At 51.2% G+C, this 27,115-nt stretch overlaps 1 protein-coding gene across 3 annotated transcripts in view; it reads left to right on the top strand.

Moving 5' to 3' along the window:
* SCARB1 (scavenger receptor class B member 1) overlaps positions 1–27,115 on the top strand; it is an 86,145-nt gene that overhangs the window by 36,661 nt on the left and 22,369 nt on the right. For all 3 annotated transcript variants that reach the window (XM_008005178.3, XM_008005180.3, XM_008005181.3), the window contains exons 2-7: positions 10,734–10,891; positions 13,754–13,895; positions 14,462–14,665; positions 16,862–16,957; positions 18,524–18,639; positions 20,873–21,039. In XM_008005178.3, coding sequence (XP_008003369.2) covers positions 10,734–10,891; positions 13,754–13,895; positions 14,462–14,665; positions 16,862–16,957; positions 18,524–18,639; positions 20,873–21,039 — 883 coding nt within the window. The remainder of the gene's footprint in view (positions 1–10,733; positions 10,892–13,753; positions 13,896–14,461; positions 14,666–16,861; positions 16,958–18,523; positions 18,640–20,872; positions 21,040–27,115) is intronic.

Below are 27,115 nucleotides of genomic sequence, written 5' to 3'. Positions count from 1 at the left end.
TGGGGATGCCTGGGGCCCTGGGATTCAGGGTGTAGTCAGTGACTGACTGGCTGGTCCAGAGTGGGCAGGGCCTGGCCTTGTCCTAGAACTAGACTTCGTCTCGGCAAATTGGCTTCTTGGCTCATTTGGTCAGAGGTGTCTTTCTTGGAAGCCTGTTTTCTGTTCTAACAGGAGGAATTAGGCCTGCAATTCAGTGGCCAGGTCAAGTTAATGATTCATTTGTGAAGCTCCCGTGCAAGGAGCCCAGCGGGGATGGCCTAGGAGAGAAGTGTGAGGGCACAGGCCTAGACGTGGATATGGAGCCTGGGGCTCTGTCTGTCCCTGCTCCTGTGACCTTGGTCAGGCATTTGGCTTCGGAGCCTCAGTGTCTGCTTCTGTGAGATGAGTCATTGAGGATTTAAGAGGTGAAGTAGGTGGAAGTGTTTTGCTACCTGAACAGTGCTGGACAGATTGTCCATACAATTCTGCTCCCCTGGTGTCTTCAGGGCAGGGGTGTCTCAGGGCAGGGGCCCCATCGTGTTCATCTTTGTGTCTTTAAATTCCTAGCATAGCATCTAGCATGGGCGGTTGATTGTGCAGGGGATGAACTGCAATCCCAATGAGGTCAGAGCAGGCTCACTGTAGGCCGAGGTCATTCCAGCGGGCTTCATGGAGGAGGCGGCACCTGGGCGAGTGGGGTTTTAGGTTTGGAGGTCAGGGGCCTCTCCAGGTACAGGGGAAAGTGCTGTGGGTGGTGGGAAGAGAGAGCTAAAAATTAATGTCTATGAAATCTTCATCTCATCCATCACACATTTACCGAGCTGTTGCCTCGGCCTAAACAGGCGGTACTCTCCGTGTATTAAAAAAAAAAAAAATCCCTTCTTAAGTTTAAAACACACAAAGGAGGACTAGCGTTACCACCCGGTAGACATTTCCACGTTGATTATATGGTTTCTGGTCTCACTTTTGCTCATTCACTCAGAAAATATTTACAGAGCTCCTGCAAGGTGCCAAGCACCGTCCCAGGCCCTGAGGACACATCACCAAACAAAGCAGCTGAGGATCTTGCCCTTGTGGGTGTATGGCCTGGCAGGGGAGACAGATGGATGATAAACCTGATAAGCTAGTTGTACCACGCGCTTGATGGCCACACTCAGCATGGAAACAACACAGCAGGTCGCGAGATCCAGAGTTTTAGGGGCAGGTCAGATGAGCCTTCTGAGAAGGGGGCATGTGAATAGAGATTCAAAGGTGTGAGGGATTTGACCACGTGGTTAGGAGGGAGCAGCAGGTGCAGAGGCCCTGGGGCAGAAGCATGGTCGCTTAGACAGGACAGCAAGGAGGCAGTGGGGCTGGGCTGAGTAGCAGACAGTGGCTGGATGTGGGGCCAGAGAGAACACAGGGGCCAGATCAGGCAGAGGGACTTGTACGCCAATGTTCAGACGGTGGCTCGTATGTTATTTTCAAGAAATAACATGTTCACAATGACAGTTAAAGCTTCCCACATGCCCAGCCCCCGGCCCTCTCCTGAGATTGTTTGCAGGTTCCATTTCCCTGAATGGTTTTCTACATTTCCACATGGGTTTGTCTTCAGAAAAAATATCGAGTATTATTTCGTGTGTCTGGAAAATTCGCATCAAGAGGCCAATGTCAATTGTTTCTTTCTTTAGCCTTTTCTTCACTCAATTTTTTTTCCCTTTTAAAATAAAAATTGAGGCCAGGTACAGTGGCTGACGCCTGTAATCCCAGGACTTTGGGAGGCTGAAGCGAGTGGATCGCTTGAGCTCAGGAGTTCAAGACCAGCCTGGGCAACATAGTGAGACCTTGTCTCTACTAAAAGCAAAAAAATAAAGAATAGAAAAAAATAGCCAGGTGTGGTGGTGCATGCCTTGTAGTTCCAGCTACTCAGGAGGCTGAGGTGAGAGGATTGCTTGATCTGGGGAGATCAGGAGGTCAAGGCTCTCCAGCCTGGGCAACTGAGCGAGACTCTGTCTCAAAATAAATAAATAGTAAAAATTATATATATTTAAGGCATCCAACATGCTGTTTTGCTATATATACACACATAGTGAAATGATTACTACAGTTAAGCGGATTAACATATGTATCTCCTCATATAGTTACCTCTTTTTGTTTTTTGTTTTTTGAGACAGGGTCTTGCTCTGTCACCCAGGCTGGAGTGCAGTGGGGTGATCACGGCTCACTGCAGCCTTGAATTCTCAGGCTCAAGTGATCCTCCCACTTCAGCCTCCTGAGTAGCTGGGACCACAGGTGCGTGCCACTGTGCCTGGCTAGTTTTTGTATTTTTTATAGAGATGGGCTGCCTGTGTTGTCCAGGTGGTTCTCAAACTCCTGACCTCAAGCCATCCTCCCACCTCGGCCTCCCAAAGTGCTGGGATTACAGGCATGAGGCCCAGCCACCTTTTTGTTTTTAGTGGTGAGAGCACCTGAAGTCTACTTCCAGTAAACAGTACAGTATTAATTACAGTCCTCGTGCTGTGCATCCGGCCTCCAGACCACCCATCCCATGTGACTGCAGCTTTGTGCCCTGTGACCTGCATCTCCCCACCTTCCCCAGCCTCCGCGCCGGAAGCACCCTTCAACTCTCTGTGTATTCAATACCTTCAGATTCCTCATCTCTAAAAGACAAATCTAAAAGTATTTGTCCTGCAGTATTTGTCTTTCTGTCAAGATTCTGCTGTTGAGATATCTCCAAGTCGATGATGTTTACTCACCGTGCAGCCACCGTGTGTGCAGAAGCCCAGCTTATCTTTGACTGAGAACCTGGCTGGGCTCCCTGTTGTTTTTCAAGGCAGGATCTCGCTCTGTCACCCAGGCTGGAGTGCAATGGTGTGATCTCGGCTCACTGCAACCTCCACCTCCTGGGCTCAAGCAATTCTCCCACCTCAGCCTCCCGAGTAGCTGGGACTACAGTTGCATGTCACTGTGCTTGGGTAATTTTCGTAGTTTTAGTAGAGACGGGGTTTCACCATGTTGGCCAGGCTGGTCTGGAACTCCTGACCTCAAGTGATCCACCTGCCTCGGCCTCCCAAGGCCTGAGATCACAGGCGTGAGCCATGTGCCTGGCCCTCTGTTCTTTTTTTGAGGTCTGACAATTCTTCTGGCGCTCTCTTGCACACATATGAGAATCTTTCTAGGGCAGAGTTTTCAAATTGTCAGATGTGATCAGATTGTGGGTTGTGAAATAAGTGGAGTGGGTAGGGATCAGCTTTTTTTTTTTTTTTTTGAGACGAAATCTTGCTCTGTCTCTGTAGGCTGGAGTGCAGTGGCGCAATTTTGGCTCGCTGCAACCTCCGCCTCCTGGGTTCAAGCAATTCTCCTGCCTCATCCGCCCAAGTAGCTGGGACTACAGGCACGCGCCACCATGCCCAGCTAATTTTTAATATTTTTAGTAGAGACAGGGTTTCACTGTGTTAGCCAGGATGGTCTCGATCTCCTGACCTCACAATTCGCCCTCCCCAGCCTCCCAAAGTGCTGGGATTACAGGCATGAGCCACCGCGCCTGGCCTGGGATCAGCATTTTGAAAACAGAATGGAATAAGATAGAATATCAGAGGGGTGAATAATGGAGCCGTAACGTAAGTTGCATCATGCTGGGAAGGTGAGTGTTCCTTCGTGAAGCTTCTGGTGGGTGTGCAGGTCGTGGCCCTAGAGTGGCAGGAGCTGGGAAGCTGGTGCTCTGTGCCATGTCTGAACAGGGAACCCACAGACTATGGGACTTTGCTCACACCTGACCCAGTTAGAAACTGTCCGCAACTCCCTGGTGGCCAGACCCCCGCTGTGCACTGTCGTCCTGTTTCCAAACAGTTTTGCCTGTAGTTGTTTTCTTGGATGTCCTAATTTTTTCTCATCTACTGGGAAATGATATCTCATTTTAATTTGGAGTTAATCTTTCTTTTTGAAGTTGTGATTAAGATCCAGCTAACATAAAATTCACCAAAACCATTTACAGATGTACAGTTCAGTGACATCTAGTGCATTTGCAAGGTTGCACAGCCATGACCACGACCTAATTCCAAAGCATTCTCATACCGTGCACCCATTAAGCAGTCACCCGCCATTCCTTTCTCCCCTAGCCCCTGGCAACCACCAATCTGCTATCTCTGGATTTGCCTATTCTGGGCATTTCACTAAGTGTGGTCAGACACTATGTGTGGCCTTTCGACTGGCTTCTTTCACTCTGTCATGTTTTTGAGGTTTGTCCATGTGGTAGCATGTGTCAGTGTCACATTCCTTTCTTTCTTTTTTTTGAGATGGAGTCTCGGTCTGTTACCCAGGCTGTAGTGCAGTGGTGTGATCTCGGCTCTCACTGCAACCTCTGTCTCCCAGGTTCAAGTGATTCTCCTGCCTCGGCCTCCCGAGTAGCTGGGATTATAGATGGCTGCCACCATGCCCAGCTAATTTTTTTTTTTTTTTTTTTTTAAGTAGAGGTGGGGTTTCACCATGTTGGCCAGGCTGGTCTTGAACTCTTGACCTCAGGTGATCTACCTGCCTCAGCCTCCCAAAGTGCTGGGATTACAGTCGTGAGCCACCACGCCCGGCCACATTCCTTTCTCTAAAATTATATTTTTGGCTCTTTCAATACATTTCTTTTTTACACAATAGTAAACAATCAACCCATGCAGTCCCTTTTCTGAATGAGTCAGATGCCGCGTCTGGACAGATCAGCCTGTGTTCAGCCACTCATCTGTTGACGGACACTTGGGTCGTTTTCGCCCATTGCAAGCAGTGGTGCTGTGCACATTCTTGTACGTGTTGTTTGAACACCCATTTTCAGTTCTTTTTGGGTCTGTTCTGGGGAGTGGAGTTGCAGGGTCATACGGTAACTTTGTGTTGGACTGTTTGAGGAACAGCCAGACTGGTTTCCACAGTGGCTGTTCCACGTTACACTTCCGCCGGCAATGCGCAAAGGTTTCAGTTCCCACACCCTTGCCAACACTTGTTATTTTCCATGAAAAAAATTCTAGCCATCCTAGGGTGAGAAGTGGTGGCCCATTGTGACTTTGATTTGCATTTCCCTGATGATGTCAAGCACCTTTTCATGAGCTTGTTGGCCATTTGTGTATTTTCTTCAGAGAAAGGTCTTTTCAAGTCCTTTGACCATTTGCAGTTAACCTTTTATTTTTTTAATTTCACATTATAGTTTCAAAAGGGTTTTAGTGAAGTGTAGCATACGTATAGAAAAGCCCACATATAAAGGGAACAACACCATACATTTTTCAGTAAACACAGTCATGGGTAACCAGCAACCAGATCAGGAAACAGAATTTTCACCCCCTTATTCCCCATCCTCCCAGGTGACCCCGTTCTGGCTTCTATTGATATGTCAGTCTTGCCTGTTCTAGAACGTCACATAAATGGGATTATATGTGTATGCACATGTCTGCCTTTTGATCAACATGATTGCATTATATTTTAAAGGTAGTAATAGTATTCATTTATTTATTTATTTTTACTTAAAATATACTGGAGGTTGTTCCATAGTGGTAAATATAGCATGTCATGGGTGTTCTTGTTGCTGTTGTTTTTTTTTCAGACAGGGTCTTGCTTTGTGGCCCAGACTAGAGTGCAGGGGCATGATCACAGCTCACTGTAGCCTTGAACTCCTGGGCTCAAGCGATCCTCCCAGCTCAGTCTCCTGAGTAGCTGGGACCACAGGTGCACACCACCATGCCTGGCTAATATTTTTTGTATTTCTAGTAGAGACAGGGTTTCACCATGTTGCCCAGGTTGGTCTTGAACTCCTGGCCTCAAGAAATTCTCCTGGCTTTGCCTCCCAAAGTCCTCGGATTACAGGCATGAGCCACTATGACTGGCCTAATTTGATGGGTTGTATTGGTTATATATACTTCACCTATATGTCAACCAAAATCAAGATAGCTGGGCCAGTTCATATCAGTCCTCCATCCTGGTCCCCGGCAGCCACTGGTCTGGCTTCTCTCTCTAGAGTTTTCCCTTTCCCTGATGTCGCGGAAATGGTGTTGTGTAGTATGATTCTTCTTTTCTTTTTTTTACTTGGGTTAGTGCTTCTGAAGCTCACCCGTTGTTGTGGCGTTTATCCATGGTCGGTTCTTTTTGATTGCCAAGTAGCATGCCATTGTGTGGATATGTGTGGCAATTCATTTATCTGTTGATGAATATTTGAGTTTCCGCCTATCAGATATGGACATATCATTCCATGTTTGTTTTTGGTGAACATTTAGGCAAGTCACGCTCTTAAAGCCTTCCCAGCCTTTGCACAGGCTGTGTCTTCTGCCAGGCACTCCTCCACTGTCTTCTTTTCCTAGGAAAGCCCAGCTCATTTTAAAATTCCCAGCTCAGATGTCCCCTCCTCCAGGCAGCCTTCCTGGGCTCAAAGGGTCTATTTTGCCAGATGGGAAGGAGTGGTGTCCAACAAAGGCTCACCTTGGCATTCTGTCCCAACTTTGTGTTCCAGGGCCATGATCTTTGACCTTGGGGGTGGTGGGGACAGAATCACAGAATCAGCCATGTTAGGCAAAAGGCCACAGTGTCCCCACCACTGTTATCTAATCAGCTGCCTGGTCTAGTGTGGTGGAAAAAAGTCATCCTGCTGATCAAAAGCAGGGCAGAGTCCATCCCTTAACCCAGGTGGAGGTGGGGCAGAGAAGGAAGGGTCACTTAGTGACTGCAGGGCTGACCCTCCGGTGCCCGGGGTCTTCAGACCTTGTTCTAAGCACTTTACCTCCATGGACTCGTTCAAACCTCACAGCAGCCCACGAGGCGACACTCTCCTTATGCCCGTTGTATGGTTGAGGAAACTGAGGCTGGGAGAAGGTCAGTGACCCACCCCTGGTCACCCAGTTGGACAGGGCTGCGCTGCATCTCTGAAGATTCCCTTTGGGTAGTGTTGAATGAATGGACTGAAACCCAGGGCCCGAAAGCCTCTTCTGTTGGAGACACACAGAGAGACAGAGAGACATGGACACGCGGCCAGATCCCAGGAATTCTTGGTTTAGCCCTGATTCATCTTCAGAACCAGGCCGAGCAGGCCAGGGGAGGAGAAAAGCATGGTGAGATTCCAAAGGAGAAAGGCATCTCCAGCCCAGCAGACTCTGCTGAGAAACCGGGTGGGAGAGGAAGGCCGCAAAGGGAAATTGAGGCTGTGTGTGTGTGTGTGTGTGTGTGTGTGATGGAGTCTTGCTCTGTCGCCCAGGCTGGACTGCAGTGGTGTGATCACAGATCACTGCAAGCTCTGCTTCCTGGGCTTAAGTCATCCTCCACCTCAGCCTCCCAAGCAGCTGGGACTATAGGCACCTGCCATCATGGATGACTGATTTTTGTGTTTTTTGTAGAGATGGGGTCTCCATGCTCAGGCTGGTCTTGAACTCCTGGGCTCAAGTGATCTGCCTGCCTTGGCCCCTCGAAGTGCTGGGATTACAGGTGTGAGCCACCGCACTGGGCCTTGTTTTGCTTTTTTAAAAAAGCAGTTTTACTAAGGTGTGATTGATATAAAACAATGGCACATGTTTAATGTATGCAGTTTGATGGGCTGGTGTGTGCACACCGGGAAACCCGCCCCTGAGATGCAGGTGCTGAACACACCTGTCACCGCTACGGTTCCCTCCTGCCCCCCACTGTTTTCTGTGGTGAGAACATACAGTTCGCGCTCTACTCCCTGAACACATTTTCCAGGGTTCTGGGTTTTGATGCTGTGTTTTCTATGGAGGGAGCACCAGCAGCTGGATGTGTCCCCTAGGCTGGAGACGGGGCCTGGCCTGTGGTGAGCAGGGTCCCCAGGGCTGCAGGGTCTGTCCCAGACAGAGGGACCTGCAGTGCACGGGCTTGGAGGCTGGGTGAAGGCCAGGACTGAAGGAAGGGCTGGGTGATCGGGGCCTGAGAGTTGGGAGGGGCTGGAGCTGGTGCCTGTGAGCTATGGTCGCATGGGGTGGCGGGAGCTGCCATGGGGTGGGGAGGGTGTTACTGAGGGGGCAGGACTGCTCTTTGACCCAGCTCACATACCACTTCCTCCAGGAAGACCTCCCGGACTCCTCAGTGCCCTCCAACTATTGGTTGTATCTCTCTCCAGCCTTAGTTGTGCCTCAGTTTCCTAATCTGTAACATGGGAGTAATAATAGTGGAGGTGGCTGCCTCAAAGAGTCATGGTGCTGTTAAGAGGATGAGAACACAGTGAACAGCATCACCAGGTGTGTAGCGCACCCCGGAAATGCTTGTTTCTGTTACTTCTTTAATATTGAGTTTATGCGCCTTCGTTTACACCTATGGGCTGTTCAGGTTATAAGATGCTCCTTCTGGTGCTCGCAGCTGGGTAGGAAGACGCGTTTATCAATAAACAGTTATGGCACTTGAAGGCAAGTCTCTGATCTCCTGGTTTTTCCAAGAGAACTCTGAAATCCAGGTATTACATTACATCTTCCAGCTTCTTGACAATGAATTCAACTTCTTCATTTACACGCCACGTAGGTCAAACTAGACACAGTGTCACCAGCTCCATCGTACAGATGAGAAACTTGAGGTTCACAGGGGCTGACTTGCCCAAGTGGCTCCATGGAGTGCGACCCAGGGTCTGGCTGCCTCCAAATCTGCTCCTTCCAGGGGACGTGGGGCTGGCTCTACTGGCCAGCTCAGCTGTCTGCCTCCTATAGAGACTCCGCGTATTGCTTCTGGCTGTCTGGGGACAATGGGGGTGGCTGTCCTCGTCTTAGAAGGCCATGTTCAAAAGAGGGTGGAAGGTGATGCAGCCGCCTGGCTGCCTGGCTTTGCAACATCAGCTCTAATCTGATGGGCTGGGTCACTCCTCCTGGGCTCTGACATGGTGTGGGCACTGAGGGGCTGGAGATCCTGGCTGGGTTGAGGGTGGGGATCAGGTGGACTGGGGGGGAACTCCCTGTGACACTGGAGCAGCGTATTATAGATCTAGAGGAGCAAAGCTGGGAGAGGAGTCCAAGCAGACCCCAGGCATGTTTCCTATAGTCCCTTTAAGAAAATCATGTTTTTGCAAAGTTTTTAAATCAGGAGATTTCGTATATATTTCTGTATTTCTGGTTTTCATGGAAAACTTCTGTGTTCTCATCTTCCTCTGACTCCTCCCTGAATGGCTCACTCAGCCGCAAAGGCAGGCTGTCTCCCAGCATCTCCCTACCACAGGGCATTTGCACAGGCTGTGGCTGCTGTGGAATGCCCCCTAACCCCCACCTTCTAGACTCGTGAGCTCCCTTCCTCACTACCTTCTGTTGGGTGTAAGTTGTGTTTGCATGTGTTCCCCTTCCTTTCCTTCCTTCCTTCCCTCCTTCCCTCCTTCTCTTTCTCCTTTTTCTCCTTCTCCTTCTTTTTGAGACAGGGTATTTCTCAGACATCCAGGCTGGAGTACAGTCCTGCCATCACAGCTCACTGCAACCTCAACCTCCTTGGCTCAAGTGACCCTCCCACCTCAGCCTCCCAAGTAGCTGGGACTATAGGTGTGCAGCACCATGCCCAGCTAATTTTTAAAAAATTATTTTTTATAGGCTGGGCAAGGTGGCTCATGCCTTTAATCCCAGCACTTTGAGAGGCCGAGGCAGGCGGATCACTTGAGGTCAGGAGACCATCCTGGCTAACATGGTGAAACCTCACCTCTACTAAAAAAAAAAAAAAAAAATTAGCCAGGTATGGTGGTGGCAACTTGTAGTCCCAGCTACTTGGGAGGCCAAGGGAGGAGAATTGCTTGAACCTGGGAGGCGAAGGTTTCAGTGAGCTGAGATTGCACCACTACACTCCAACCTGGGCAACAGAGTGAGACTCCCTCTCAAAAAATAAAATAAAATAAAAACAAATAAAAATACAAAAAGTAGCCAGGCGTGGTGGTGGGGACCTGTAGTCCCAGCTACCCAGGAGGCTGAGGCAGGAGAATCACTTGAACCCAGAGGTGGAGGTTGCAGTGAGCCAAGATCATGCCACTGCACTCCAGCCTGAGCAACAGAGTGAGACTCCATCTCAAAAAAAAAAGAAATAAAAATAAATAAATAAATAAAATTATTCTTTATAGAGATAGGGTCTTGCTATGTTGCCCAGGCTGGTCTCAAACTCCTGGGCTCCAGAGATCCTCCTACCTCGACCTTCCAAAGTTCTGGGATTACAGGCATGAGCCACGGCACCTGGCCTACATTTCACTTACGTGATGACTCTGTCTCAAATCCTGACCTTTCCCCAGTCCCTGCTGTGTTTTCTCTGTGCTCTGTCACGTAGCATGCATTTTACCTGAGTTGTTTGGTGCCTCCCTTTCCCCCGCTACAGAGCTGAGCTTTAGGTCTGTCCTGGTTGCTCTCCCATCCCCAGCTCTTAGAACCTGCCTGGCACGTGGTAGTGCTCAGTGCGTGCTTGTTGAATGAATGAATGATTCACCTGGCCACATGGAGCCCATGTTCCTGCAGGGCACTATCCCTGCCCTGAGCCCATCCACTACCCTGAGCTCCGGCACCCCCTTTAGATGGTGCATAGGCCCCTGTTTACCACAGTCCCTTGACTGGTGTCACATATTGCTGTCATGACATATTTTAAGAAGCATTATGACAGCATGGATAGGTTGCCTGTTTAATTCCATAAGCTCCAGGTGCGACAGCCTCATGTGCGAAGGGCTTTCCCACCACCTCCTACCCCGAGCCACCGCCGAGGAGCCCCTTCCCTGGCAGGGCTCAGGCAGCTGTTCTGGAGCCTCGTGGTGGGGTGTGGGGCCCTCGTCACTCTCCTCACAGGCATGCTTGTCCCTTCCCCTGCAGAACGTGCGCATCGACCCCAGCAGCCTGTCCTTTAACATGTGGAAGGAGATCCCAATCCCCTTCTATCTCTCCGTCTACTTCTTTGACGTCATGAACCCCAGTGAGATCCTGAAGGGCGAGAAGCCGCAGGTGCAGGAGCGCGGGCCCTACGTGTACAGGTGAGGCTGTGTCCAGGTGAGGGCGGAGGGGCCGGCTGAGGCTGGGCAGGGGAGGGGTCTCAGAGTGGACGGGATGGGGAGGCTGCTGACTGAGCCCCAGAGGTTTTTCCGGAAGCAGGCAAGGCATACTCGGGGGAAGTGCTAGTCCCAGAGAAGTTTTAGTTTTAGTTTTTTTTTTTTTTTTTTTGTAGAGATGGGATCTTGCTGTGTTGCCTAGGCTGGTTTTAAGTCCTGGGCTCAAGCGATCCTCTGCCTCAGCCTCTCAAAGTGCTGGGATTACAGGTGTGAGTCACCAGACCTTACCTAGAGAGGTTCTTTATGGAGCAGGGAGGGACCAATGGTGGGGGTCTGGCTGGAGGGTGCATATGTGAGAGACAGAGACACACACACGCACACATACATACATACACACACATATACACACATGCATATACACATACATATACAAACATACATACATACACACATACATACACACATACACATATACACACATACATACATGCATACACATACATACATATAAACACACATACATGCATACACACATACATACACATAAATATACACACATACATACATACATACACATACACACACACGTGCACACACACACACACACAACCAGGAGCACACCTACCCCCCGCACCCTGTCTGGGCCAGAGGACCGGGTGAGTCAGCACGGGAAGGGGTCGGCTGTTTGTGGAACATGCTGGCCCAGGGACCACAGAGTGGTGCCTTTGCTTTCTGCTTGCCCTGTCCCTGGCTGTGGCCTAGGGGAAGTGACTTCACCCCTCTGAACCTCAGCTTGCCCGTCTGCAGGCTGGAGAGACACAAGAGCCCCTTCATGGGGTCATCGGGACTCTCAGGATGCATGTGGAGCTCTGAGACGGCGGGGGGATGTGCCTGTTACAACGCCCTTACCTCCTGGAGTCTTCACAGCATCTCCCCTCCTCCACACCCCCGCTTCCCAGTTCACAGGCGGAGGAGTAGGGGCTCCGAGAGGAGAGCTGACTTGCTCCCGGCACGCGGTGTTCCAGGGATGGGGTGGGCAGAGGGTGTTCCCGCTGTTGGAGACCCACAGTTTGGTTCTAGGAAAGCCAAGATGAAAACCTAGCAAATGTGCCTGAGGTTTGGGAGTAGGAGACATGAGTCAGCTCCTGCATTCCGTTCACTCATTCACTCATTTGCTCTTTCATTTAACAAATGTTTATTGAGCACCTACTAGGTGTTGGCTGCCATTCTAAGCACAGGGGACCCAGCAGCGGACAGAATGGGTAAAAATGCCAAAGCTCTCTATACTCCTTCATTCTGTGAGCACTGATTGAGCACCTTCTGTGTGCTGGGGGTGCAGGCAGACCAAGGCCCTGCCTCACCAAACTGACATTCTGATGGGGAGAGAGTAAAGAAGTGGACAAATAAGGGGAAATCAGGCAGCCATCAGTGTTGTGCAGACAAAACAGTGTGAAGCCGGAGTGCAGAAGGGAGGGTGGCCGTGGGACTCGGTCTGACTGGAGGGTCGGGAGCACCTCTGCAAAGGGACACTCACTGGACCCGCATGGTGGGAAGAGGCCCTGGGGAGAGAGAGTCCCAGCCAGAGCATGTCCAGAGGTCTGAAGGCTGGAAACAGAGCCTGTGCGGCTGGGGTTACGAGGGAGGGAGACAGTGGAGAGACGAGGCCTGAGCCTTGCTGAGATCCTCAGAGGTCACATTAGGAGCCTGATTTTAACCTGCATGCAAAGTGGGGTTGTGGTCCAGAGCGTGGCACGATCTGATTTCCACTTTTTTTTTTTGAGATGGAGTCTCTCTCTCACCCAGGTTGGAGTGCAGTGGCGCGGTCTCGGCTCACTGCAACCTCCGCCCCCCAGGTTCAAGCGATTCTCCTGCCTCAGCCTCCCGAGTAACTGGGATTACAGGCATCTGCCACCATGCCCAGCTAATTTTTGTACTTTTTTTTTTTGAGACGGAGTCTTGCTCTGTCGCCCAGGCTGGAGTGCAGTGGCCGGATCTCAGCTCACTGCAAGCTTCGCCTCCCGGGTTTACACCATTCTCCTGCCTCAGCCTCCCGAGTATCTGGGACTACAGGCGCCCGCCACCTCGCCTGCCTAGTTTTCTGTATTTTTTAGTAGAGACGGAGTTTCACTGTGTTAGCCAGGATGGTCTCGATCTCCTGACCTCGTGATCTGCCTGTCTCAGCCTCCCAAAGTGCTGGGATTACAGGCTTGAGCCACTGCGCCCGGCCATTTTTGTATTTTTAGTAGAGACAGGGTTTCACCATGTTGGCCAGGCTGGTCTTGAACTCCTGACATCAGGTGATCCGCCCACCTCGGCCTCCCAAAGTGCTGGGATTTTAGGCATGAGCCACCACTCCCGACCTGATTTCCATTTTTCAAAGATTCTTCTGGATGGTGGAGAATGGCTTGGAGAGATGAGAGATCATAATGACAGCAGCAGTAACAGTCACGGCAGTCAATGTTTACCTTGTGCTTTCTCTGCGCCCGGCGGCTGTGTTGATTGCTTTCCGGGTATCTGATTGCTTTACTGTGGGGACTGTTTAATCCCCACAGCTGCCCCCTGAAGTAGGGCTTGTGATTACTTCCTTCTGTATATGGAGAGGCAATGGCCGTGTTGGGTGAGGGAGAGCAGAACGAGGCCGGCTGGGTGGCAACACCATGTCCTGCAGTGAGCAGGCGCAGGGAGGGACAGATTTGGCGGAGGGGCCGAGCTCAGCTTTGGCTGTGGGGCTGGAGGTGTGCACAGACATCCAGGGCCCCTGCTTCCCAGGCAGGCATTGCAGGCGAGTACAAGGGAAACATCCCACATAGCAGGGCGAGGCGTCTGACCCACCGGCTTCCCCCACAGGGAGTTCAGGCACAAGACCAACATCACCTTCAACAACAATGACACCGTGTCCTTCCTCGAGTACCGCACCTTCCAGTTCGAGCCTTCCAAGTCCCAAGGCTCGGAGAGTGACTACATCGTCATGCCCAACATCCTGGTCTTGGTGAGGCTGCCCTGTGGCCCACGCCACCTCGCACCCTGGCCTCGTCCCCTGTCTCTCCTCCCGCCTGCCCCTTGTGCAGAGAGCAGTCCCTGAGGTGGTCGGAGCGTGAGGACTCACGCCTGGTGGGTGGCTCTCAGCCCTGTGCTGTCTCCACCACCCTCCGTGGGTTCTCAGTTTCCCAGGTGGGTCCACCTGTCTTGGTTTGGAAGTCCTGGCCAAAGTATTTTTTTTTCCTTTTCAATTTACATTTCTGAGATCTCCAAAAGGGGCTGTGTTGTTGGGGGCTCAGCCACAGGCCCACCTCTGGGACTGGGGCTGGAGTTCACTCAGCCTGAGTCCAGTGGGGTGCAAGAGGGAGAAGGCGTCCTTGGGAGCACATGTGGTCTTGGCACTGGAGGAGCAGAGGGTGGTTCTGGTGACCCGGATGCCCCACGTGGCCACTCCAGGGGCCTCCTGCACCCCAGCATTTCCCTTCATGAGCTCTTTGCCATGAGGCCCAGCTGGGGCCGATGGAGGATGGGCCAGCCATCTCCAGTCTCTGACACTAGTGTCCCTTCGCCTTGCAGGGTGCGGCAGTGATGATGGAGAATAAGCCCATGACCCTGAAGCTCATCATGACCTTGGCATTCACCACCCTCGGCGAACGTGCCTTCATGAACCGCACTGTAGGGGAGATCATGTGGGGCTACCAGGACCCCCTTGTGAACCTCATCAACAAGTACTTTCCAGGCATGTTCCCCTTCAAGGACAAGTTCGGATTATTTGCTGAGGTACGTGTGGCCTGGTGAGAAGCCAAAGATTCAGGCCTGTGTCCTGTCTTCCCCTCATACAGCCTGGACACTGGTTACCAGCTTGCTTTGTAGCTGGCTGGGGATCTAGCGGCTGTGGGTTGTAAGTGGCCGAGAACCTGACTCAAACTGGCTTAAGTGAAATGGGGAATGTTGGGGCTCATGGAACTGAAAATGCTAGGATTGGATTCAGGTACAGCTTGATCCAGGCTCAAATGATGTGATTGAGCCTTAGCTTAGCAAATTGGAGGCTTTGCCGGAAGAAGGGGGCATGGCTGCTTGGGAGTAAGATCACAAGCTGACTCTTAATCTTGACTCCTGGCAACCTGGTAGGGTCACTGATTGGGCTTTGGAGCCAACATCTCGTCCATGGAGGGTCTGACCCTGACCTTGGCTCCTTCACTGCAGGTTTCAATGAGTTCTTGGGACTGCTCCAGCGTCAGCCATCTCTCTGGTTTCTGTTGATCAGGGTAGAGTGCTGGGGGGGATATTGTGGTGCTACATGTGATAGATAGTATGTTTTTGTCAAGGGTGACGGGCTCCTGTTGTGTGGGTAAATTAGCAAGTTTGGGCTAAGTGGCATGATTCTGTAAAAACATCTTGTAAATCCTGAAGTGCTTTGCAAATGAAAGTTATTACCAAGTCCCTAGTTTAGTATAATCTACGTTTGACCACATATAATGAAAACCTCACAAGAACAGTCTAGCGGTAGGCTGTTCAGTGTTGGTGTGGTGGCTTTGTGGTCTTCAGTGATCTGGAAGCCTTCTACTCCTCTGCTCTGCCATCCTTGGCATGTGGTTTTCATTCTCAAGATAACCTCATCGTCCAACTTGGCTGCTAGAGTGTCAGCGATCACATCACATTCCAGGTAGCACAGCGGGAAGGAAGAATTGGTGGGGCTTTGGGGAGCAGATGGAGGAACTGGGGGTAAGACAGCATGTCCCAGCTATTGGCCAGAACTGAGTCACGTGGCCACACCTAGCTCCAGGGGAAGCTGGAAAGGTAGCCTTTTAGCTGGGTGTGCTGATACTCTGAGGACGGTTTGGGTTTTGTTATGAAGGAGTAAGGAGAGAGTGGGCTTTGGGTAGTAACTCGCAGTTTCTGATGCTCTCTGTCCATTATCATGATCATTTAGGGATCCTGTTGAGTGATGATTTATTAATAATAACAATAATAATGGAAATAAAGACCAGCATTTTGAGCTCTTACTGTGCCCGGGGCACCGTACCTGGCCCTTTTTGCACATGAGCCCCTTTAATTCTCCCCTATGTAGTGGCTCTGGTTATTCTTGGCTCCACATGGGCAGGTGACAGACACACATGGGAGGCTGGGCCAGGGACTTGTGCTGGGTCCTGCCCTGGAGGTCTGTGATGGGTGCAGCCACTTGGCCGGGCAACCTTGGAGCTCCTCAGTGTGCTTCACCCTGCAAAGCACCTCCAGATATTTCCTTTAGTCACTCAGACCATTTTGTGCTTTGCATGTCTTTGGGATTAGAAACCAGCTTCTGGGAAATGCTCTCGGAGCACCAAAGCCTGGGCCCCCATCAAGGAATGTTCCACAAACTGTGACGGTCAGGACAGGCCAGGTTGTGCTGCTGTGATAGGCAGTCCCAGAATCTCCATGACTTAGAACAACCAAGACTTACTCCTTTGCTTGCACTCCACGTCCAGTGTGGGTGACTAGGGCACCCTTGCTTGTGGTAGTCACTTGGGGACCCAGGCCGAGGGAGGCTGTCTTGACACACGCCTCCTTGGCTGCTATAGCAGTGGCAGAGAGCCTGGTGAAAGGCGTGTGCACAGTCCTTAAAGCGTCCCCCCAAGTGACATGCCACTTCTGCTTTTTCATTGCTCAGGGAGCTGACCTGGCCCCGTTTTATTTTATGCTGGAGTAGGGTATGGTGGGGGGTGATCTGCCATTCACCTGGGAGGAAAGCTAGGCTCTCCCAGAGTTAGGAAGGGAGGGTGGAACACTGCAGCCATAGAACCCGGGACCGTTCCTCCTAGAAAGCTCCCAAGCCTCCTCTCAGTCCCCAGACACTGGGCATGTGGCAGTGAACCAGATGCCGGGGGTCCTTTCCTTCTGGTGGAGGGGAGGAGGGCTCAGCCCAGAATGTTCAGACCAGGCGAGCTCAATGGTAGGCCTGAGCCTTAACGATGCTGTTCCCTGCTGTGTCTGCAGCTCAACAACTCCGACTCTGGGCTCTTCACGGTGTTTACGGGGGTCCAGAACATCAGCAGGATCCACCTCGTGGACAAGTGGAACGGGCTGAGCAAGGTGAGGGGTGAGAGGCGAGGGCCCCTGGAGAGGGGAGGGTGCGCCGGGCCGTGGCTGCTCGGGAATGGCAGGGACCACAGGGCTTCTTCTTCCTTTGTCATGAAGAGGGTGCTGGGAGGATGAACACTCTCAACGTTGGAGAAGGGATTTTACCTCTGGTTAAATGTTGACCAGCCAGAGGGGCAGGCGGGGCTAGTGACTTCTTACTGAGCACCTGGCGTCTGCTGGGAATGGAGTGCTTTCTTCCTTTCGGTTCTTTACTCACAAAAATGTTTTGAAAGCCGGGCGCCATGGCTCATGCCTGTAATCCCAGCACTTTGGGAGGCCAAGGTGGGCGGATCACCTGAGGTCAGGAGTTCGAGACCAGCCTGGCCAACATGACAAAACTCCGTCTCTACTAAAATACAAAAAATTAGCCGGGCTTGGTGGTACATGACTGTAATCTCAGCTACTCACGAGCTGAGGCAGGAGAATCGCTCGAACCCGGGAGGTGAAGGTTGCAGTGAGCCGAGATTGTGCCACTGCACTTCAGCCTCGGTGAGAAGAGTGAAACTCAGTCTCCAAAAAAAAAAAAAAGAAAAGAGATTCACATTACAAAATAATACGAGAGAGAGACAAGTGCCCTCAGTATCACCTCCCACCCCTACCCCTTGCCCCAGAGGAAACCCACAGTTACCAGTTTGGGATATATTCTTCCCATCTGTTTTTACCCATGTGCACATCTGTATGTACACAGAAATATGGAATTGTTTCTTCTTTGAACATCATGAAATCATACTACGTGCATTGTTTTGCAACTTGCTTTTTTCACCTTCGTAACCTTTTCTCAATATGCGTGAAAATGATTGAGCAATTTCCCACTACCTGCTCCCCGTGGTAGTTACTGCAAAGACCCTGAGGGCTGGGGACAAATCGTACCCCAACCAGTGCCCAGAGTGGCCAGAATCACCATCTGCAACCAGCAGTAGCCATTCGTGATAGATGGAGTTCACCTTCATTGTGGCTTGTATATTCCAATGTACCGTACATGTGCATGTGATTTGACACCTCCTCATCATGCGGAAGATTGGAAAGTGAGCAGTTAGACTTGTCGAGTCTGGGTCTCGCTCCCCAGAGGCAGTTAACCTGATGGGTTGTGTTTTGGGGTTGCCCGGTGGCGGCCACCGTTATGATTTGAAGTAGTTTGCCTGTGTGCCGATTGTTTTTTTTAGGAGGGGCCTGTTGACTTCCGCTCTGAGGGCTGAGTGCAGCCGCGCCCCACCTCTCACCCCACCTGCTCACCGCACTTCTTTCCAGATTGAGGCTGGAGATGTGGGTGATAGGCCTATTTTACAGATGAAAGAATTGAGTCCCCAGCAAAGTGACACATTCAGAGGTGTGGGAGTGGGAAGCTGTGGTAGGCATTCTGTCTGTCTGTCTACACAGCCTGCCAGCTTCCCACCGTGCCAGTATTGCGAATTGAGTGGCCATGTGTGCACCAGGGTGAGTTAGGTGTGCAGCACCTGAGAGGCCTTATTAAGGGGCCTTGGCCCCACTGAGGGGTCTGGTCTGGATGCTTCCCCCCAGGTTGACTTCTGGCATTCCGATCAGTGCAACATGATCAATGGAACTTCTGGGCAAATGTGGCCGCCCTTCATGACTCCTGAGTCCTCGCTGGAGTTCTACAGCCCTGAGGCCTGCCGGTAATCACTGGGACGCGGGGCCTCCTGGGTTTCCTGGGCAGCGCATGGGCAAATTCTGTGGTGCTGGCTGCGCACTTGGAAAGCATTTGACTCATTGTGGATTTGACTCAGTAGCCCTTGGCACCAGCTTGAATTCTCTTTGGCCACACCGCCAAGAGCCAAACTCCAGCTGCCAGTGCCTCTGCACGGCCCAGAGAGGGGCTGCTGCTGGTGGTTTGGAGTCAGGTGGTGCTGGGCTGGGAGGAGGGGGCAGGACATGTCAAGGTCAGAGGGGGCCATGAAATGGAGGCGAGAGGTGGGCTCCCCCTGGCATCTGGCTGGTGGCCCCCGTGACCATCTGGGTGCTGAGACATAGCTGGCTCTGCTTGGCTCCTTCAGGCTCAGCTCTGTGTCCCGTGGTTCCTGTTGTGAGGTAAGAGTAGACAGTGGGTGGCTCCTGCAGCCCTTTTCTGGAGGCCTTGCTATGTCTTGTTCCATTCTGGTCACTCTGGAAAAGTCCTGTACTTGGGAATTCACTCATGTGGATCTTGACTTATCTGCCCTCCCAGCAAACCCTGTGTGCCAGGTGCCCGGTAGTGAGAGGGTGGGCCAAGTCTCTGTGCCCCAGGAGGTTGTGTCCTATCAGGGCAACTCAGGCAAATGCACAAGCACTAGAGTGTCAGAGAGCGACAGTGCTTTTGCTCTGTGTGGCCACTCTTTACTGTTTCAAGTTATTATTTATTTATTTATTTATTTTATTTTTTAGAGATGGGGGTCTTGCTATGTTGCCCAGGCTAGTCTTGAACTCCTGGCCTCAAGGGATCCTCCTGCTTCAGCCTCCCAAAGTGCTGGGATTGCAGGTGTGAGCCACCGGACCCAACTGACTTCTTAAAAGCTGAATTTTAAACTTAAAGAAAAGTTGCATGAGAAATACAAGTGGCCCCCATGTCCCCTTCACCCAGGTTCACTAGCTGTGTCAAGCCCCCCGTCCCCTTCTCTTGCTGAGTGTCGTTTTCCTGAACCATCTGAGAGTAGGTTGGAGGCTGTGTGCCCCCTTACATCCAAATACTTAGTGGGTGTTTTCCAGAAATGAGGACATTTTCTTACATAACCACAATGCTGTTATTGAAATGAGGAAATTTGACATTGACATAATACTATTATCTAAGCTGGCACTTTCCTATAAATCAAAATATGCAAGGCACACATGCAATTTAAAATTTTTTAGTGGCTGCATTAATACAAGTAACAAGAAATTGGTGAAATTATTTTTAATAATGTATTTTATTTGACCTTATACATCAAAAATAGGATCATTTCAAGTGTTATTGGTGAGTTTTTTTTTTTTTGCTAGCAAGTGTTAGAAATCTGGAATGTATTCTACACTTGCATCCCAATTTGGACTTGCCCCATGTCAAGGGTGGGATGGACAGCCACGTGTGCTGAGTGGCTGCCGTGGACAGAGCGGGTAGCACAGTGCATGTTCAAGTTCAGAAGTGCTTTTGAGAAAGTGCAGGAGCATAAACGGATGGAGGGTGGATGGAGTGGGTGTGGGGGACGGTGCTGCCACCCGAGGAAGTGACAGCTGAACTGAGATCTTACTGAAGGGCTGAAGTCTGCTGGATGAAGATGCGAGAGGAGACTGGTCTTAGGCAGAGGGAGCAGCGATGCAAAGGGCCTGGGGCAGGAGTGAGTGTGCTTAGGAACTGCAGGGAGGCCCTGGGCACAGGAAGGTGAGGCAGGGCTGAGTAGAGCGGCTGCGGGGGCTAGATAAGGACCATGAATCCTAACGGTAGGTTAGACTAGAAAGGGTCACAGATTTTCAGCAGAGGCGTGATATATTCTGTTCTTTTTTTGGTTTCATAACTTTCAAAAACAATTTTTGTTTTTTAGAGACTGGGTCTCACCATGTTCCCCAGGCTGGTCTTGAACTCCTGGGCTCAAGTGATCCTCCCACCTCGGCTTCCCAAAGTGCTGGGATTACAGGTGTGAGCCATCATGCCTGGCCCCTGTTCTTTTGTAAAACTCCATCTGGCTGTGGCTAATACATTGGTGTGGGTAGGGAGGCAGAGTCGGAGCAGAGAGGCCCGTTAGGAGGTCACTGCAGCTACCTGGGTGAGAGATGGGGGCGGTTTGGACCCGGGAGGTGGTAGCGCCTGTGGGGAGAAGTGACTGGATCTTGGCAGCCTTCGGCAGGGCCTGGCTCTGGCCGCTGGGTTTGAGTGTCCCCTCTCACCCTGTCTGTCCCCTGCAGGTCCATGAAGCTAATGTACAAGGAGCCAGGGGTGTTTGAAGGCATCCCCACCTATCGCTTCGTGGCTCCCAAAACCCTGTTTGCCAATGGGTCCATCTACCCACCCAACGAAGGCTTCTGCCCGTGCCTGGAGTCTGGAATTCAGAACGTCAGCACCTGCAGGTTCAGTACGTGCTGTCCCCTGTGCTGGGATGGCGGGAGGGCGCGAGGGTGGGGCCAGCTGAGGGTTTATCTGCCCCGTGCTGTCTGCTGAATCTCTGGCCTCTGTACTCTTGATAATCCCATTAGGCTGAAGATAACGAGGCCGCAGAAGATGATTTGAAAAGGAAGAAATGCCAGGTCTATTAGTTGCTACCACAATAAATTGCCATGAACTTCATGGCTTAGAACAACACGCACTGGTTATCTTGCAGTTCTGTAGTTCAGAAGTCCGCGTGGGTCTCACTGCACTCAGATCAAGGAGGCTGTGTTCCTTCTGGAGGCTCTAGGAGAATCTGCATCAGCCTTTTCTGGCTTCTAGAGGCCTCTCTGTGTGTCTTGGCTCCTGGGCCCTTCCACCTTTGAGGCCAGCAACACAGCATCCTTCTGATCCACTGTGTCCTCAAATCTCTTCCTCTGCCCCCTCTTCTGCCCCCTCTTCCAGTTCTAAGGACCTTAAGACCACATCGTGCTCTCCTGGATACCCCAGGACAATCTCCCCATCTTGTTTATTTATTTATTTATTTTGAGACAGACTCTCACTCTGTCACCCAGGTTGGATGCAGTGGTGCCATTTCAGCTTACTGCAACCTCCTCCTCCCAGGCTCAAGTGATCCTCCCACCTCAGCCTCCCGAGTATCTGGGACCACAGTTGTGCACCACCACACCTGGCTAATTTTTTGTATTTTTGGTAGAGACGGGGTTTCACCATGTTGCCCAGGCTGGTCTTGAACTCCTGACCTCAAGTGATCCGCCTGCCTTGGCCTCCCAAGGTGCTGGAATTACAGGTGTGAGCCACCGCGCCTGGCCTATTTTTATTTTTTGAGACAAGGTATCACTCTGTAGCCTGGAGCTGGAGTACAGTGGTGCGATTATAGCTCACTGCAGCCTCGGCCTCATGGGCTCAAGCAATCCTCCTGCCTCAGCCTCCTGAGTAACTGGGATCGCAGGTGTGGGCCACGATACCTAGCTCATTTTATTTTTGTAAACTCTTTGTAGCGATGTTGTCTCACCATGCTGCCCAGGCTGGTTTCAAACACCTGGCCTCAAGTGATCCACCTGCCTCTGCCTGTTAAAGCAGTGGGATTACAGGTATGAGCCACTGTGTCTGGCCCAATTTCTGAACCTTCAAGGCAGCTGCTGAGCAGGCCCAGTGCCCCTTTGCCCTGTGACCTGGCATAGCCGTGGGTTCTGGGGCTTAGGGCATGGACGTGTCTAAGGGGCTGTTCCTCTGCCCTCCCACACCGTGATTTGGAACTTGAGAGTGAGGCTTGGTGGGAAGGACCCTTCACCCATTCTGAGATGAAAAGAGGCTGGCGAGGGTCTGTGTTACATAACATCCTCTTGTTCTGCGGCGTGGGCGGCTAGGCAGATGTGATGATTGCCGCTAGAGTTGTGCCCCCTGACATTGTTGGTGTGTCTCAATTGTGTGCCAGTCCCTGAGGCACCCCCGCCTCAAGTTGCTCAATTTGGACCCTCGGGTGTCAGTCTGATTCCCTGTTCTCACCCGGCTCTTCCAGTGTGTCAACAAGCCCAGATGGCTTTACCTCCAGGTTGAGTCCTCACTCCTTCCTCTCTCTTGCCACCCACTCCAACCCCCCGCCTCATTGTCCAGCCCACGGACACGTCCTTCCTGGTGATCCAGTCCTTTCAGTAGCCCATCCCTCGACGCAGCATTGCCGCTGTACCATCCATCCCCTAGACCATCCAGTGCGGTCACTGCTGGCCTCTTGCGGCTGTTTAAATTGAAATTGATTTAAACAAAATTAAATTAAAAGGCAGTTCCTTGGTTGCAGTGGCCGGAAGTTAAATGCTCACATGCTATGTGTGTCTAGCAGCTAGTGTCTTGGATAGCACACGTAGAGAACATTTCCATCATCATAGGAAGTTCTGTAGCACTCCCGACAGCAGCCAAGGGATCTTTTAACAATGCCGGCCGGGTATGGTGGCTCACATCCGTAATCACAACCCTGTGAGAGGCCAAGGTGGGAGGATCACTTCAGGCCAAGAGTTCAAGACCAGCCTGGGCAATACAGCAAGACCTCTTTCTAGGAAAAAAAAAATTAGGCATAGTGGTGCATGCCTGTAGTCCTAGCTACGTGGAAGGCTGGGGTGGAAGGATGGCCTAAGCCCAGAGGTCGAGGCTGCAGTGAGCTGTGATCACCCCACTGCACTCCAGCCTGGGCAACAGAGCAAGACCCATCTCAAAAAATATGGAGATTGCCACTATACTCTCAAAATGTCTGGCAGCTCTGTCTGTATTCAGAGTGAAGTCCAAACTCCTACCATGGCCCTGGGCCCTGCAGGATCCAGCCCCTACCGACCTCTCTGAAGCCCCCGCTGGCCTCTCTGACTTCATTTCTCCCGACACGTCCCCTGTTCATTATTCTCCAGCCCTCATGGCTTCACCCTTTTTCTAAAATATACCAAGGTCAGTGCTGCCTCAGGGCCTTTGCGTGGGCTGCTTCCCCTGCTTGGAGAGCTCTTTATCTGGACTTCTGAGTGGATTATCCTTCACCTTCTTTTGGTCTGCATGCAAATGCCACCTCCTCCAGGAGGCCTCCTCTGATTTCCTGTTCTAAAGTTGCCCCCTCTCCTGCCCGCTGCTCCCTATGGCTTCGTCTTGTCTTCTTGGTGCTCATCGCTCCCTGAAATCATGGACTGTGGATTTTATCTTCTTATTCATTGCCCTTTCCATTCACTGTCATCCCTCTAGTCAGGGCCCCAAGCTCCTCTTCTTGGTTTTATTCTTAGCTTCTAGAACTGTGCCCCGCATGTAATGGATACTCATACAGTATTTGAATATAGGGATGGTGAGTGTGTTCTGTACTTAGGAAATGGAGGCCTGAGGCTGGATGCGACCAAGGTCACACACAGGGTTGGTAGGACCGGAAGCGGCCCTCTATTTGACTGTGTCGTGCCTTCTGGGAGCCTTTTTGGTTGAAGCCCCGTCTTCCAGCTGGAGACAGCGACTCGAAAGGACTGGTCTGCAGCGGGGGTCAGGAGGAGGGACTGTAAACGGATTGGATGCTTTCCCCCATTTCAGGCAGAATGGAGCAACCTGTGAGCAAACGGTTTGGAGCTGGGGCCTGGGTCGCCCGCTGCTGTCTCCTGGTCCTGTCTGGCCCGCCTGGGCAATGGCCTCTGCTTGCTTCATTCTTTGCTGGTATCAGCGGGAATTTCTGCTAGTAAGGTTGAGGATGTTACACACCCAATAGGTGTGCTACAGCAACTGTCGCAGTGGCAGATGCTGGACTCCACTTGATTTAGGCCAAAAGGGCACTTCTTGGTTTGCGTAATGAAAAATTCCAGGGCAGATCCCTGTATTAGGCACAAATCCAGAACTTAGATGTTGCCTGGAAGCTGCCTCTGCCAAGTCCCAGCTCAGTTTTCTGTCGGACTGGCTTTGCTGCCAAGCAGGCTCTCCCTCCTGGCTGCCTGTGGAGGCTCCAGGCTCACCTCTGCCCAGCTCTGAGTCCTGCAGAAAGGGGGCCACCTGTGTTTCCTTCACTCCAGCAGAAGTTCCAGGGTTTGCTCTAATTGGTCTGCCTGGCACCCATGCCCAGCTGTAAACCAATCACGGTAGCTGAGGTGGACTATGCTGATTGGCCAGGCTTGTGTCACATGATCAGCTGGCTCCTGGGTGAGCTGGCCCCACTCAAAGCACAAGGCTGAAAGTAGGGAAGGTGTAAGTAGGGGTGTAGGTACCAGGAGAAGGGAGAGAAATGACATGCCCATCCCCTCCAAGGGCTTGGGATGAGGTGTGCCCTGTCTTCTCTTATCACATCTGCCAAAAGAATTTCAAAAGCACAAGGGAATTTTAAAATACTTATTTAAATAAAGTTTTTTCTTTTCTTTATTTATATTTTTGAGATAGGGTTTCACTCTGTTGCCCAGGCTCAAGTGCAGTAGTGCAATCACAGCTCACAGCAGCCTTGACCTCCTGGGCACAAATGATTCTCTGACCTCAGCCTCCCAGGTAGCTGGGAGCACAGGTACACACCACCACACCTGGCTAATTTATTTTATCTTATTTTAAATTTTTTTTGTAGAGATGGTGTTGTGCCGTCTTGCCTGGGCTTAGTTTTTGCTTCTAAATAAAATACACATAGATACAAATAAGTTCCCAGATGATGCATGCAGTTTTGGGGGTTTTTTGCTTTGTTTTTTTTTGAGACAGGGTATCACTGTCACCCAGGCTGGAGTGCAGTGGTGCCATCACAGCTCACAGCAGCCTGACTTCCATCATTCAAATGATCCTCTTACCTCAGCCTCCCGAGTAGCTGGGACTACAGGTGGTTGCTAACATGCCCAGCTGATTTTTAAATTTTCCTTAGAGACGGGGTCTCACCATATTGCCCAGGCTAGTCTTGAAGTCCTGGGCTGAGGCGATCCTCCCGCCCAAAGTGCTGGGATTACAGGCATGAACTGCTGCGCCTGGCTGACATGTGCAGTTTGAAACTTCACAAAGTGAATGCACCATTTCTTGGCCAGCACCCTGACCGAGAAACAGACATGACAGGCCCCGGATACCCCTCGCAGTCCTCCCACCGCCTTGGCATCCAGCCCCAGAGCTCAGCTGGTTTGCATCTTCATGTGAATAGCCCATAAACCTGGATTCCTTTCCCTCCTTTTCTGGCCTGTGCACCCCTTAGCACCCTGGTGCGATTTGTCTGTGACGTTGTGAGTGGTTGCAGCTCCTCCTCTTCATTGCTGCATGGTGTTCCATCGTGGGCATTCGTGGTGCACACGTGTCATTTGGTCACCTATGTCTGTGTTTCTGTGGCATGTTATCTAAAGAGTAAAGGTACCCATGCCTTTGCCTTTCTGGGCCTTGAAATCTGTTGGACTCAGACAACTCCCTCATCTCAAACCTCCCTGTTGCGTGAGGGTGTCCGACTTGCCTCATAGAGCCAACTAATTATCATCCGTGGCAATCCTGGGCAATTATGCCTGGCTAGGTATGCCATAAAGCTATAAATTAATTACCACTTATTGCTGGGAAGATCTCTCGGTGTGTTTGGTAATAAAATTGGAAGAAACACGTGCGTGGGTCCATACAGGTTCAGCCTCTGAAGTAAGGGCGGGGGCTGACAAGTGGCCTCATCCCACCTCAGTCTCCACCTGGGGCTGTGGGTAGACCAGGGCTTGTTTGAGATTCCTCCAGAGTGTGGCTCCGTGGCTGCCTCCTCCACGGAGGAGGCATGAGAAGCAGCGTTTTCCAAATTGTGGAAGACACTGTCCCTGCGGGAGCTTGGGATGGCTTCAGAAGGTCCAAGGAGGTGAGAGAGAGCTTCTGGGTCCATCTTCTTTTCCTCCTTGCCATCACGTGTAGGAGAAGGTCTCTGTTGATGCTGAGGACTTGAAGAACCTTCTACACTCATCAACCTTTTTTATTTTTTCTTTTAACAGAAAAAGAGCAGGGCTCCCAGTTAAAGCCTCGTGCAGTAACAGGTTACAACATCAATATTTTTCACAGTGTTTATTCAAATATGTCCTTTTTTTTTTTTTTTTTTTTTGAGACACAGTCTTGCTCTGTCGCTGAGGCTGGATTGCATTGGCGCAATCTTGGCTTACTGCAACCTCTGGAAACTATCGTCCAGGCTGGAATGCAGTGGTGCGATCTCAGCTCACTGCAGCCTCCATAACCTCTGCCTCCCGGGTTCAAGCAATTCTCCTGCCTCAGCCTCCCGAGTAGCTGGGATTACAGGCCCATACCATGCTCAGCTAATTTTTGTATTTTTAGTAGAGACGGGGGTCTCACCATGTTGCCCAGGCTGGTCATGAACTTCTGACCTCAAGTGATCTGCCTGCCTCGGCCTCCCAAAGTGCTGGGATTACAGGTGTGAGCCACAGTGCCTGGCCTAAATATGTACTTTCTAATTCTGGCAAGTGTTTGCACAGCTGTAAAGCTTCCCTTTAAAATACAGAGATTTAAGGAAGGCACTGGCAGTTGTTTCAGAGCAGCACATTATATAACAGTGCAGGGGGCATTCAGATGTGATGAAATTGAAAAGGTACTGGGATGAATGATGCTTGAGAAAC

This window comes from Chlorocebus sabaeus, chromosome 11, assembly GCF_047675955.1.
Source record: "Chlorocebus sabaeus isolate Y175 chromosome 11, mChlSab1.0.hap1, whole genome shotgun sequence".
Taxonomy (NCBI): Eukaryota; Metazoa; Chordata; class Mammalia; order Primates; family Cercopithecidae; genus Chlorocebus; species Chlorocebus sabaeus.
This window is presented reverse-complemented; position numbering and strand designations above follow the sequence as displayed.